At 40.9% G+C, this 15595-nt stretch overlaps 1 protein-coding gene across 1 annotated transcript; it reads left to right on the forward strand.

Annotated features, from left to right (window-relative positions):
• The first annotated feature begins 2173 nt into the window (after positions 1 to 2173).
• Positions 2174 to 13312, forward strand: LOC145407428 (sulfotransferase 1E1-like). Its single transcript, XM_080278355.1, has 7 exons — positions 2174 to 2350; positions 3115 to 3266; positions 3665 to 3866; positions 5686 to 5812; positions 8036 to 8202; positions 12945 to 13053; positions 13200 to 13312. Exons 1-7 carry the CDS (start codon positions 2174 to 2176, stop codon positions 13310 to 13312), a joined length of 1047 nt encoding a protein of 348 aa, XP_080134481.1.
• Positions 13313 to 15595: the final 2283 nt, after the last annotated feature.

The following is a 15595-nucleotide window of genomic DNA, read 5'->3' on the forward strand; positions in this document are numbered from 1 at the left end:
GCCCTGAGGAACACCACTGTTAATAGATCTAGAAGAACGATGGCCGTCTACAACAGCGGCTATAGAACGACCAGAAAGGAAGCTAGAGATGAAGGCACAGATAGAAGGATAGAAACCGTAAGAGGGCAGTTTGGAAATTAAAGATTTATGCCAGACTCGGTCGAAAGCCTTTGAGATGTCAAGTGCAATGGCAAAGCTTTCGCCAAGGTCCCGAAAGGAGGATGACCAGGAGTCTGAAAGGTAGGTGAGAAGATCGCCAGTGGAGCGTCCCTGACGGAACCCATATTGACGATCAGAAAGAAGGTTGTGATAGGAAAGATGCGTTAAAATTTTTCTACTAAGAATAGACTCGAAAACTTTTGAGATACAGGATGTTAAAGCAATTGGACGATAGTTAGAGGGTTGGGAGTGGTCACCCTTCTTTGGGACTGGCTGAATGAGAGCAAACTTCCAGCAAGAAGGACAGGTACAAGTTGATAGACAAAGGCAATAGAGTTTGGCTAAGCAGGGTGTAAGCACAGAAGCACAGTTCTTGAGAACAAGAGAAGGGACTCCATCAGGCCCATATGCCTTATTAGTATTGAGGCCTGTGATGGCAGAAAATACATCAGCTGAAGAAATTTTAATGTCAGCCATGAGGAAGTCAGAGGGGGGAAGTGATGGAGGAACAGCACCGGAATCGTCTAAGGTGGAATTGGAGGAGAAAGTCTGAGCGAAGAGATCTGCTTTATCGGTAGAAGAAATAGCTACAGAGCCATCAGAGTAGAAAAGAGGAGGGAAGGATGGTGAGATAAAGTTGTTAGAAAGGTTTTTGGCAAGGTGCCAGAAGGAGCGGGAAGAATAAAGTCCCACGAAAAGATCAGCTTAAACAGATTCTGTCTGATATCAGCTAGACTTTATGGAAGTCTTCAGGTAAAAACAAAAAGAGTAAAAGAGAAATTTATTTTTGTGAGTAATGAAAAGGCAAGATAGCAGGGAAAGATTAAATTTCAAGATCACTGGCAAAAGTCAGTTCAAACATTACTGATCTTATTTGAACGAACGTTAGTGGAATGATTAAAAAGTTAGGAGAGAATGAAGTAAACTGATATTAAGAGTAATCTGTCGAAGGTCAGGGTCACCAGGCAAAGTCAATTATTCCGTCAAATCAGTTGGTGGACGCGAATGCTGAACTCTATGACTGCTCTTATTATTATTATTATTATTATTATTATTATTATTATTATCATCATCACCATCATCATCATTATCTAATCCTGTGTTGCCCCATGAAAAAAGTAAGAGCCCGGGGCTAGGCAAGTTGGTCCTCACATTTAAGATGAGGGTGACCAGCCTCACTCATCCCTGAGTGGCATTACGTGAGCAATAAACCCCAACCACTCCGTCGATACAAACCTGCGGCGACTCAGTTCAGCTGGAGGGCCTTAATTACCCACTATCCACCAGGCGCCATAATTTGGTTATATGGTTACCATCCAGCGTAGTAAATGGTTTTCTGGTGTACAGGAAACCATATGGCTTGTCACTCAGTATAGAGTCACCTGTAGACAGAAGGAAGAGGAAACAAAGAAGCAAAGAAAGACAGAGGAAGGAAGGAAAGAAAGAAGAGAGGAAAGGGCAGTCACCCGAGAGCAGCACTACACTGAATGAGTGGATGGTGAGCGCCCCCACCTGTTGTTGTTGTTGTTATAATAATAATAATAATAATAATTATTATTATTATTATTATTATTATTATCATTATTATTATTATTATTATCATTATTATTACCCCCTCCTCCTCCTCCTCCTCCTCCTCCTCGTAGTAGTAGCAATAGTAGTAGTAGTAGCAGTAGTAGTAGTAGTAGTAGTAGCAGGAGTAGTAGTGGTAGTAGCTAGTAGTTGTGTTATTATTATCATACCTAACCTCATTAACGCAACCTAACCTAACCTCACCTAACCTAACCTAATTTAACCTCACCTAGCTTGACCTAACCTCACTAACACAATCTAACCTAACTTGACCTAACCTAACCTAATCTAACATCACCTAACTCACTAAAGCAACATAATCTGACCTAACCTCACTAACGCAACCTTACCTAACCTGACCTAACCTCACTAACAACCTAAGCTAACCTAATCTAACCTTTCTGTTCATTTTGAACCCTGTGCAACAACAAGACCAATAAGGATGAACAAGCCACGCCTTCTATCTGGCCATGAGACCGAACTCCTGACCAGTGAAGAGTTACGGAAGATCAACGAAGACCTGGTGAAGTACAAAAGTGGTTTGGTCCGAATCCTGCCCGACGGCTGGTTGTACCCGGCCATCACCACACGATATCTGGACAGGCTTTACAACATGGAGGTACCCTAACACATTTTCTTTAGCCATTTATTTCTCACGTCACAGCTCAGTGTTATAAGGGTTGTCATACCCCAAGACACAAGGTGGAGATATGTGCTGAATTCCGTGCGGCCTTGGAGATTCCGTAACGTATCTTCTTTAGCGATTTGTTTTCCATGATCCAGCTGCCCTTACACAACGATAATACTGATACGAATATTGATGAAGAGGATTATTACAGCTGAGAATAATGTGAAGGACGATGAATAACTAATGACGATGATGACAGTGGTAACGGTAATAATAAACTGAAGATAATGAAAAGTTTGCTGATGATAACGATGATGATAATGATGATGATAGTGAAGTTTATATTATTATTGATGATGATGATGATGATGATAATGATGATGACGACAGTAAAGTTTATATTACTAATAATGATGATAATGATGATGACGACAGTAAAGTTTATATTTTTATTGATGATGATGATGATGATAATGATGATGATGACAGTAATGTTTATATTTTTATTGATGATGATGATGATGATGATGATGATGATGATAATGATGATGATGGCAGTAAAGCTTAAATTGTTAATGATGCTGCTGCTGCTGCTGCTGCTGCTGATGATGATGATGATGATGATGATGATGATAATGATGATGATGATGATAATGATGATGATGATGATGATGATGATGATGATGATAATGATGATGATGGCAGTAAAGCTTAAATTAACAATGATAATGCTGATGATGATGATGTTTTTCCAGCTCCGGCCAGACGACGTGTTTATCATTACGTTCCCCAAAAGCGGCACAACGTGGATGCAGGAAATTCTTTGGGTCATGTTAAGGAACCCGGATCTGGACCCCAATAACGAGGAGATGAAGGAGAAACTGTGGGTTCGCTCAGTGAATCTTTGGTAATTATCTAGCGATGTGTGTGTGTGTGTGTGTGTGTGTGTGTGTGTGTGTGTGTGTGTGTGTGTGTGTGTGTGTGTGTGTGTGAATATTCAGGCTATATCTTTCTCTGTATCGGTCTGATATGGAGCTGCTTGTGTGTGTGTGTGTGTGTGTGTGTGTGGTGTGTGTGAACAATCTTATGGGCTTCTGACCTTTGGTGCCTTCTTCCTTGCATAAAAACAGTACATCATTCAGCCAGCACTTGATACTGTGTCAAAGTTATTTTCACAAGGAAGTGAGTCATAGGAACCCGAGCGCTAACATATCTATGGAACTATCTATGTACAGTCAGATGCCTTAATCCTTGCACTTCACCATCAGGCTGTCCTCCCTCTAACCTACACCTTTGCAATTCCAGTTTAGATATCCACTTCGACAACGACAAACTTGCCAAAAGGGACATGAAGTCGATCGCAGAGAAATTCAGCAGAGTCTGTTCCGGGAAGAAAGTGGAGGACGGTATGTCGATTCAGATAGCGGAGAGTCAGCCCTCGCCAAGAGTGATTAAATCGCACTTCCCTCTGGAGCTGCACAGCAAGGATCTGCTGAAGAAATGCAAGGTTGGAGAGAGAGAGAGAGAGAGAGAGAGATGCAGATAAGTGAAAGGGTCTCACTGTTAACCATTAATAGTCTTCACATTACACCTCCCTGTCATCTATACTAATGATACAAATTGTGTAGTACTATAAACAATACAGAAAACCTTCAAGGGAACATGAAGGTGTAATATGCAAATTAAGTCGTAAAGGGAGAGGTGTTACGAAGAGCACACAGAGAGTAAACACACCTGCACCCTTCAGTCCTACATTTTGACCATGCCTTTTGATCCTGACTGATGATTGATTATTCTTGAAAATCGATTTTTCCCCCCCCTAACCCTCAACCTTCTCGTTAAGTCATATCTAACCTGTCTGCGTTGACCTTCCCCTGTGTCCTTTCCCTTTGGCCTATTGTTCTCAAAATCAAATTATTCCATTCTTGGGTGACCCTTAATCATTCCACCAAATTCGACCGATATTGAATAAAATGTTTGAGTAATAGAGCAGGGCTAAATTAGGTCAGGTTAGGATAGGATATATGACTTTATTCTGTGACTAACTTTATTGTTCTTAAAATAGAATTATTTCATTTCTACCTGTCTCTTAGTCCTTCCAACAACATTAGCTTTATCGGACTGAAACTTATATCTTGACCTTGCTCTTTGTCCTTGACCTTTGTACTACTGTTCCACAAAGCAGCAGGTCAACACCACTGCTTATCCTCAACCATTGCACTAAATAATGTTCAGATAAATTAACACTCATAGAGTTATATTGTTCACACACACACACACACACACACACACACACACACACACACACACACACACACACACACACACACACACACACACACACACACACACACACACACCGAGCAATAAAATACACTCAATCGTAAGGGTGTAATAAAAACAATGCTGATGACGATAATGATGATGCTGAAACCAACAACAACAACAACAAATAAAAAACAACAACAATAATAATAATAATAATAATAATAATAATAATAATAATAATAATAATAATAATAATAATAATAATAATAATAATAATAATAATAACAACAATAAGAGCTAGAACACCGTACAATAGTCCAAGGACAATTTTGATAAAGAAAAACTTCCCTCAGACATTGTCTACAAGAAGCCGAGCTTTAATGGGATCTTGAGGTCAAGGTCATTGATCTAGTGCATATCACCTTAGGTCATCAAGATCTACAAGTCCACCAAGTTTGGTGGTTGTTGCTTTATTCTTTCATGTAAAATCAGGTAATTTGTCCGTCTCCCGGGTAGTCAAAATTTTGGACCATAGGCGATCTCACAAAATAATGATCCGATGGACTATATTAAGCACTGCGTTCTGGCCGTGTCAAATGTATAAGCCATTAAAACTTTTAGCCCCTTAACTTAGGTGGGTCTTGAGTTTTAGGTTCACTTTTTTTTCTGATCCTATCAGGGTTCCGCTGGAAGGATCAGGATGATATCTGATCAGATGAAGCTGCCAACCAGTACTATAATATGGTACAAAATGAAGGCTGTAACTCTAACGGTATGCGAATGGCAGCGACTTAGATCTTCCCTAGAATAATAATAATATTGACAAAAGTAAGAAAACTTCCCACAGGGATGAGGAAAGTTTTATTAATAACAATGGCGTGGACAACAAGAAAGGGAAGAGAAGGACGAAGACGACGACGATGATGGTGATGATGATGATAATGATGGATTGATGATGACTGAGGGTTATGACAATTATCATAATTGATGACGATGATGATAAGTGATGATAATGATGACGATGATGATAATTGATGATAATGATGATGATGTTACAGGTAGTCTACGTGGCCAGGAACCCCAAGGACGTGATGGTATCCTTCTACCACTTCATACGTGTGATCAGGAGTGCAAACTATCAAGGATCACTCGAGAAGTTTGCCAGGGATTTTATGAAAGGCGACTGTAAGCAGAGAATATAGTACAGAGATTATGGTACAGAGAGTATAGTACAGATTACATTAGTGATTACAGAGATTATAGTCCACAGATTACAGTACAGAGATACAGTACACAGATTACAGTACTCCTTAACGCCGAGTGACATGTTCTCTAATTTATTTTTTTTCTGTCAGGGTGACGTGCTCTCTAATTTACCCTTGCTTCTATCAGGGTGACGTGCTCTCTAATTTACCCTTACTTCTATCAGGGTGACGTGCTCTCTAATTTGTCTCTGCTCCTATCAGGGTGGCGTGCTGTCTAATATGCCTCTGCTTCTATCAGGGTGACGTGCTCTCTAATTTACCCTTGCTTCTATCAGGGTGACGTGCTCTCTAATTTACCCTTACTTCTATCAGGGTGACGTGCTCTCTAATTTGTCTCTGCTCCTATCAGGGTGGCGTGCTGTCTAATATGCCTCTGCTTCTATCAGGGTGACGTGCTCTCTAATTTACCCTTGCTTCTATCAGGGTGACGTGCTCTCTAATTTACCCTTGCTTCTATCAGGGTGACGTGCTCTCTAATTTATTCTTACTTCTGTGAGACGACATTAGTTAACTTCAGAAAGGACTCGCATACTGAAGGAGTTAATTTAGGATGCATTTAACTCATCCTATTCCAAACCTCTTTCCTAACCTGAAATAAAATCATAAGGTGATAACAAGAAATACATTTTTAAAGGAGTTCCTTGGATGAATGGATTAGAAAAGGTGTTATCCATTGGGTTTGGGAGGTCTCCCCCCAATAAAAAACCCTCAAACCCTCTGCCCTTACTAGCCCCTCATATGAAGTTTCTAATTATTTAATGTGCAACACTGTGCTGTATACTTTGTGGGAGCTTACAAAGAACCCAGTTATCATTATGTATAAAATAATAGGAATATGTGCTATTTTTAGTAGCCTGGGATCAGATTTTCAGACATAATTCGATAGACTTCTTGGTTACGAGGAAAATTATTCAACATAAGGAGGTTTACACAATATCACGTCTCTAGTTCTTATTTCAAAAACAGTTCTAAGTTAATTCTAAGTTACGACAGGGAATCAACCGTAATTGAGTTCAAGAATCACATCCCTGTTTCGTTAGTTAGCTCAGTGATCAAATTACCATGGATGATAGCTTTTCACCAACTTTCAGGGGAGAGATTAAAGGTATTACATTTGAGTACTATACTGTGATGATAAGTACATATAGTGTAATACATTATTTTGTACAACGGAAAGCGTAATTGTTCTTTTTTTCAAGTGAAGGAGAAACACCGCAAATTCTCCTCTTCATATATTTATATTGCCTTATCATTTTAATCTCAATTGATAAGCACTTCGTTTTAACAGCTAATAATATGATCTCATAAGATTATCTGCGAATTGTGGGCGACTCAAAGTTTACCTCTTTTGTGCTCTCAGTTCTCATGCCTGTGTTCAACCAAACGAGTACTTTCAAAATAAACATTCACCTTAAGAGAACACAGCTTTTAGTACAGATGTGACATACAGCTAACGTAGAGTCAGCACAAATTTTAAACACTGAACACCACCCTCCCCAGAATAGAGCCTGGCCACCCTCCTTCATCCCTCCCCCCTTCCCCTCTCCCTCCCCCTCCCCCATCCCTCCCCTGGTGTGAGGATCTCGGCACAGCCGTGAGCAAAAAGTTCGTCAAGAATCTTCTGTCTTGCCTTCCATATTTCTCCTTCCTCCCCAAACGACAGACAGTATGCCTTCTCGTCATAATCATTACGTACTTCATATTACAGTCGAGTCAAAGTACTTCATTTAGCAGCTTCCACTGACACATCAAACAGAGCAGTGTTGGCGAACTCTTGGTCATGGCTGTATATCACGGGGGTTTGGAATTTTAATATCAAAGACGGTTTTCATGATGTAAAAAAAAATTTAAAAAAATACGATCATGATTTCACCAATGATGTACTTGTATTTGTTTCAAGTATGTGTGTGTGTATGTATGTATGTGTTTGTCTGTATGTATGGGTACGGATGTATGTACCGGGTATGCATTCATTTATTTTCTGTCCTCGTGGAACTAATGGTATATTGTCCGTAATAATTTACTGTATGGATGTATGTACAAGTATATGTTTGTATGCATGTATTTATGTACGTTTGTTTGTATGTATTTATGTATCTATTTATTAATTATCATATTCCATTATCTGTCCTGGTGGTACTAGTCCGGTTCTGCCCGTACTGGGCGCACGTGCTACAAGCCTGGAGGCAGAGAGACAACCCCAACCTTTACTTCACCACCTACGAGGACATGAAGGACGACATCATGGGGCAGCTGCGGAACATCAACAAATTCCTCGGCAAAAACTTGACGGAGGAACAACTCAAGAAGGTGAGTAGACACTAGTGCGGTTAAGTGGCTACCACAACATCTCTTCCTTACCGGTTTAATCCTGATTCTGCTCAGCTCCTATAGCCTTGTGACTTATTCATGCAACCTACGTCGATGTCAAAAAGACATTAAAGGCAAAGAAGAGGCTATTAATGGATAGCTTAGAAAATAAATGGTTAAGGAAGAAGTGCTAAGACGCCTCCTTACCCGACGAAAATACCGGACTCTATTACTAAAAACTGAGTCCGCCAAGGTGTAAGGAAGCCACTTATGACTGACGGTCACTGATGGAACACGTGTAGTTGTTAGGTGGGATTAGCCTGCATCCCACATTATACAGTGCAGTCAGCAACCATAGGCAAATCTCAAAGTTCTACCATTATCACTCTCTCTCTCTCTCTCTCTCTCTCTCTCTCTCTCTCTCTCTCTCTCTCCACATGACAGTCAAGGGATTGCTTCTGGATGGCGTTGTAACTGGTTCTGTACACTTGGTAACACACCTTCCTTCGCAATGTATTCACAGCACAACACCTTAGCATCATCTTACAACCTACTGATGTCAACGATATTAACAGACACGAAGAACATTCACAAGAATTTTATACCATAATCGCCCAGATAAATCGCCCGGGAATAAGTGCTACGACGCTTAATACGTCTCCCATCAACGTAATTTCCTTATCGCTGTCTCTGGATCCTGCCTCACCCCATCCTTGGACCGGGAAAAAAAAATAAGAATGAAGACTGTGATAATGATAATGGTGATGATGATGATGATGAGGAGGAGGAGGAGGAGGAGGAGGCGAGAGATGGTGGTGGTAGTGGTGATGATGACGATGAAGGTGATATCATCACCATCATCATCGTTATGTTTAGTCATTATTATTATTGTTATTATTATTATTGTTATTATTGTTATTATTATTATTATTATTGTTATTATTAACTATTATTTTTAATATTATTTTATGATCATTATTATTACCATTCTTCTTATGAGTAGTTATTATTATTATTATTATTATTATTATTATTAATATTATCATTATTATTATTATTATTATTATTATTATTATTATTATTAATTATTATTATTATTATTGTTATCATTATCATTATTATTATTATTGTTGTTGTTTATTATTGTTATTATTATTATTATTATTATTATCATTATTATTATTGTTTATTATTATTATTATTATTATTATTATTATTATAATTATTATTATTTTTATTTAATTTTTTTTTGTGGTAGGTGGGGGCGCCCATCATCCACTCACTCAATGTAAAGGTGCCATATGATCTCTACACAGAGTGACAAGCCAAATGGTTTCCTGTACCCAGGAAACCATTTACTAGGCTGGGTGGTAACCATATAACCTGGGTTTCTGGCAGGGTTAAATGTCCCCCATATTCCGCTATCACAAATCACTTAATCATGGCAGTTGTTTCAGAGAGCCTCGGAGGGCCCAGTACCTGCCCAGGGCCCCAACCAAATGGGCAGACTTGCACGGCCATGTGGAATGTGAGAGGCGTGAATGAGCAGAGCAAGAGGGTGGAAGTGGTGAATGTGTTCAAGAGTGCGAGATATGCTGTGATGGCATTGTGTGAAACGAAGATGAAAGGGTATGTAGTGGAGGAGTGGGAGGGTGTGAAATGTGTAAGATCGGGAATGAATGGGAGAGGAAGATGCAAGGAAGGAGTTGCTTTGTTGATGAATGAGGTGTGGCAGAGTGGAATGAGAGACTACAAATGTGTTAGCTCGAGATGTATGTATGTCAAGTTCAAGTTTGAGAAGGTGAAAGTGGCAGTGATTGTAGCATATGCACCGTGTGAGGACAGGAGTGAGAGAGAGAAGGACAGGTTTTGGGATGAGCTGGGTGAAGTAGTGGGAGAAATGCCCAGGAGCTATAAAGTGACTGTGATGGGGGATATGAATGGAAGAGTAGGTACTGGTCCTGAGGATGACATAATGGGTTGCTATGGAGTACCAGGACATAATGATAATGGGAAGTGACAAAAGGATATGTGTCAGGAGAGGAGGTTGTGCATTTGTAACTCTTATTTCAAACACAGAGATGCACATAAATATTCATGGTATAGAGGGAATGAGGATCATGTTGAAAGAAGCCTGAATGATTATGTGCTCGTAGAGAGGTCGATGATGGGAATGGTTGCTGATACAAGGGCTGTGAGAGGACGATGTGGAGGTCTGTCAGATCATATGATTGTGGTATGCAAGATCAAGCTGAGAGAAGTGAGGTGGATCATGAGAGAGAGAAGCAGTCAGGGAGAAAGACTGAAAGTTGAGAAGCTGAGGATCAAAGAAATGGCAGATGAATACAGGACCAAAGTAGAGGACGAGTTAGAATTACTGAATTGGAATGAAATGGATCTGGACAGACTGTGGAATGCATATAGGGATTGCTTATTTAGGAATGCCAAAGCAGTATGTGGTGTGGCAAGAGTAACAACAAAGAAGAAAGGTACGGCATGGTGGAATGAGGAGGTAAAGAGAGCGGTGCAGGAAAAGAGGAAGAAGTGGCTAAAGTGGTTACAGGATAGGGGTTCAGTTGAAATAAGAACTGAATATGTTGAGAGCAAGAAGCAAGTAAAGAGACTAGTGAAGAGGAAAAAGAAGGAGGTAAATGAGGATCTAGGAAGATAAATGAATGCGAACTACTCTGAAAATAGAAACTTGTTCTGGAAAGAGGTGCGGAAATGTAGAAGTGAAAGCGGTAAGAAATGGGATGGTGTGAAGGATGCAGGTGGTAGATTATTAAAAACCATGGAGATTAAGTAAGGACTAGATGGAAAGAATATTTTGAAAGCCTGATGAATGGGGATAGAGAGAGCAGAGCAGCTTTAAATATGATTGGTTTTGGGGGGGTGCAGAGAAGGAACGCAGTGCCAGGAGACGTGGCACTCCCACAGGTGAAGAGTGCTGTGAAGTGGCTGAAAAATGGGAAAGCAGATGGGGTTGATGAGGTGTATGCAGAGATGCTTAAATGGAGAGAATGGAATGAAGTGGTTGTTGGAGATATGTAAGAAGGCATGGATGAGTGAAACTGTGCCTGCAGAGTGGAAAAATGCTGTGATTGTACCCCTGTACAAAAATAAAGGTGAACGAAGTGAGTGCAAGAATTATCGTGGAATAAGCTTACTGAGTGTGGTAGGGAAGGTATATGGAAGAATTATTATAGAGAAGGTAAGTGAGATATCAGAAGTCCTAGTGAGTGATGAACAGGGTGGCTTTAGGAGTGGTAGAGGATGTGTGGACCAAATATTTGCAGAGACAGATAGTAGAGAAGGCTTGTGAGAAGGACCATAAGGTGTTTATGGCATTCATGGATCTGGAAAAAGCATATGTCAAAGTGGACAGAGAAGGATTGTGGAAAGTTTTGTGCATGTACGGTGTAGAGGGTAAGCTGTTAAGTGCCATCAAGAGTTTTTATGATGGTAGTGAAGCATGTGTCAGGGTTATTGGGCATCTAAGTGAATGGTTCACAATCAATGTGGGCATGCGACAAGGTTGTGTGATATCCCCATGGTTGTTCAATGTATATATGGATGGGGTGATGAGAGAAGTGAAAACACGAGTAATGGAGAGAGGGATGGCATTGATAATGGATGGTGATGGATGAAATATCTCAAATTTGTTGTATGCTGATGATGCAGTATTGCTTGCAAATACCCGACAAGAACTTGGTAGGCTAGTGCAGAGTTTTGCTGATGTCTGTAAGCGTCGTTCCTTAAGAGTAAATGTAGAAAAGAGTAAAGTGATGGTTATTGAGAGAGAAGGTGACTCCCAGTGCAATGTAACAGTGAATGGAGAGAGACTGGAATTGGTGAGAGAGTTCAAATACCTGGGTACAGTGATAGAAAAGAGAGGAAAATGTGCAAAAGAGTTGAAAGTAGAGTGACACAAGGAAGAAAAGTAGCTGGTGCAATGAAGGCCTTGATAAGAAACAGAGGCTTGAGTGTTTAAGCTGCACGAGGCTTACATGAAGGAGTGTTAGTGCCAACTTTAACATATGGATGTGAGACTATGGTGTGTCATGAAAATGAAAAGTCAAGAGTAAGAGCAGTGAAGATGGGACTGCTGAGGAATGTATGTGGAGTACAGAGGGTAGATAGGATACGAAATAATGTGATTCGTGAAAAATGCGGAGTGAGGAAGTCGGTGGATACCAGAATTGAAGAGAGTGTACTGAGATGGTATGGTCATGTGGAGAGAATGGATAACAATAAAGTGGTGAAGAAGGTATATCTGAGCGAATTTGAAGGAGGGAGGAGGCGAGGTAGGCCAAGGAGAAGGTGGAGAGATATGGTGGATGAATGTGTGAGAAAGAGAGGTTTGGAAGTTGGTGAGGCTAGGGTACTGACGAGAGATCGACCTGGTTGGATGAATTTTGTGAGGAGATGTGCATGATCAGGGATTCTTGGCACCCTTTTTAACGTGGCAGCGTCTGGATTGACTCTGTCGGATACGATATGTGAAGCTACAGAACGTGGTGAATGTTTTTGGCGTATCCGATAGAGCCAGGATTCCGGGAGCTTGGGTGTTGAGTGAATGGAAGCGTGGCCCATTGGACTGGGCAATTTCGGGCTGTCTGGACATTGCTACTCCTCGCCCTGCCCTTGGGTGGGAAAGGAGTTCCGGATGATAATGATGATGATGATGATGATTAATATTATTATTATTATTATTATTATTTACTTCCTTCTGCATTCCACAGATTGCCGAGTTCACCAGCTTCTCGTCTATGAAAACCCGCGGGGAACCAGTTGACAAAGTCTACTACAACGAGGATATGTGGAAGAAGCATGGTGGCATGTTTAGGAAAGGTGAGAGAGAGAGAGAGAGAGAGAGAGAGAGAGAGAGAGAGAGAGAGAGAGAGAGAGAGAGAGAGAGAGAGAGAGAGAGAGAGAGAGAGAGAGAGAGAGAGAGAGAGAGAGAGAGAGAAATATGAACGCATTTTTCTTTATTCTAGGGATAAAGGGCGACTGGAAGAACCACCTCTCTCCAGAACTGAACCAAGAGATGGACCAATGGATCAGGGACAACGTGAAGGACACTGGCCTTAATTTCAAGTTTGGAGATTAGTGAGCTAATTGCATAGAGGTGTATTAAGTGACTACTGAGCTTTGGTAACACCCATTCCTTACCTGTTTATTCTGCACAGTTTAATTCATTGTTCTCCTCTGTTTAACTGATGCAGACTTTGTCTATATTAAGGTGAAATAAACAACAGACGAGGCAATATCGCAAATACATGGCTAAGGAAGAGGTGCTACCAAGCCTCCTTTGCCGCATAAGGTATGGGCCTCACTAAGATGCAAGTTTTAGTGTATTCTTACTACCTCCAGACGATTTTACTCAGCTCAGGAGAGCACCGTAACAGTGAGGAGGTTAATGAAGCTGTATCCAACCCCTCCACTTCCAAAGGTCTCTGCTAAGTCTAATAAAATCATTTGAAGCTGGCAAGAATTAAACGATGAGGGGCTGATGGAGACTTAAGGTGCCAAACCACACCACGCTGATACCCTTGTAGGGTTTTTCCCTTCTCCTCTCTAGTGTTTTCCTTTTCCTTTTTCTTAGGTACCAGCCAACAACATGCCCAACATTTTTTTTTTTCCTCACTAGACTCTGCTCCGTTTCATCTACGTGGGAAATAAAGTCTTGATGATGATTATGATAATGATGATGATTTAGTTGTAGGTCTTTGATAACAATGTATGCATTAAGCTAGGTTTTAATCCTTCTTTATATCTGATATAATTCTGGACTGCTTCGCTTCGACATTATCCCTACAGTATACTGGCCATGGTTGCCAGATTTGTAACCAGTTTTATGGTGTAAGTTAAAAGAGAAAGAACTTTAGATATACTGATTGCTGTCCCGATGCCACATTAATTAAAAGGCACTGGAGGGAGACGCCTTCACGTGGTGGCACTGATTTAATTGAATGGCTCCACTGGCCGGTTAGGTAAACGTTCCTCAGCTCTTTCTCTATCCCCTGAATGAAGGATGATGGACTGCAGGGAACAATTTCAGCCTGCAGTCCACAGGGTTCACGTTCAGCAGAGTCCTGGACCACAACAATAACAACAACGTCGGCCTAATACAGTCTGTATGTTTTCATGTGACACAAGCGGCCACTTCCACAGCTTGAATATTAAATCATGGTTATGTGATATCCGATGAGCTTTAGGTATGAGGAGAGAATAAGCCTCCTTGGTTACTAGTCAAATTTATCCTCCAATCTGATTACACCTGGCCCATCAGGTGAACACAAACCAACTATAGCATGCTGATATTTAAGCTCTGACTATATTACATACGGATGTCACACACTGGCACTGTAATGTTCATCTGATGCACAATGCACTCTGTATATAGATCACTATACTGTGTAACATGTAAATACAAATACCAGTATAGTCTGAACACTGAAGTTTTATTATTATCATTACCATTATACCGGTGCTTTAATTCTGGCACTAGCACGGGTACCCGGCGTTGCCCAGGTATATAGCTATGCATACCAACAGATCCCCAGACCCGCAGAGCACACCCCCTTAGCATGGGCAGCCCACGGGGGTCATGCCCTGCCTAAAACCTGCTTCAAGCGGAGTTATACCACTTTGCAGTGTTGTTTTCCTTGCGAAAAATCTATCATACCACCACTATCATCGCGGGCACTATAATTCCTACCACTATCACCACTTCTGCTGATATCGCTTCCACTGTCATCACTGCATTTCTCATCTTCCCCTCCACTATAATTACGACATTCATTTTCCCCCCAGTATCATCACTACCACTATAACCGCTACCGGTACTACTATTATCACTACCACTATCATCACTACATTCCTCATCATCCCCTCACTATCATCACTACCACTATCACCACTACCAGTAGTACTGTTCTCACTACCACTATCATCACTACATTCCTCATCATCCCCCACTGTCTTCGCTACCATTATTACCATGACTACTATTATCACGACCACTCTCATCACTACGTACCTCATCATCCCCTCACTATCATCACTACCATTATCACTACTACTACTATTATCACTCCCACTATCATAACTACATTCCTCATCTTCCCCCACTATTATCACTCCCACTGTCACCACTACTACTATTATCACCACCATTATCATCACTAATGTCAGATCAGACACTGTTCTGCTACTGGTACCATGTAATCCAGTGCTACCTTTTTCATGGTCGGATCGTCAGCAAATAAGGCCCGATTCACACGACCCGTTTTGGTTCCGACAGGCAGGCCGCCGGCTTGACGCCGTCAGAATGTTGGGTATTTACATGACGCGTTCCCGGTCCGTCCAGCATCGTCATTCAGTGTATGCT

This window comes from Coenobita brevimanus, chromosome 73 (genome assembly GCF_032717465.1).
Source record: "Coenobita brevimanus isolate Jiangsu-jjx chromosome 73, ASM3271746v2, whole genome shotgun sequence".
Taxonomy (NCBI): domain Eukaryota; kingdom Metazoa; phylum Arthropoda; class Malacostraca; order Decapoda; family Coenobitidae; genus Coenobita; species Coenobita brevimanus.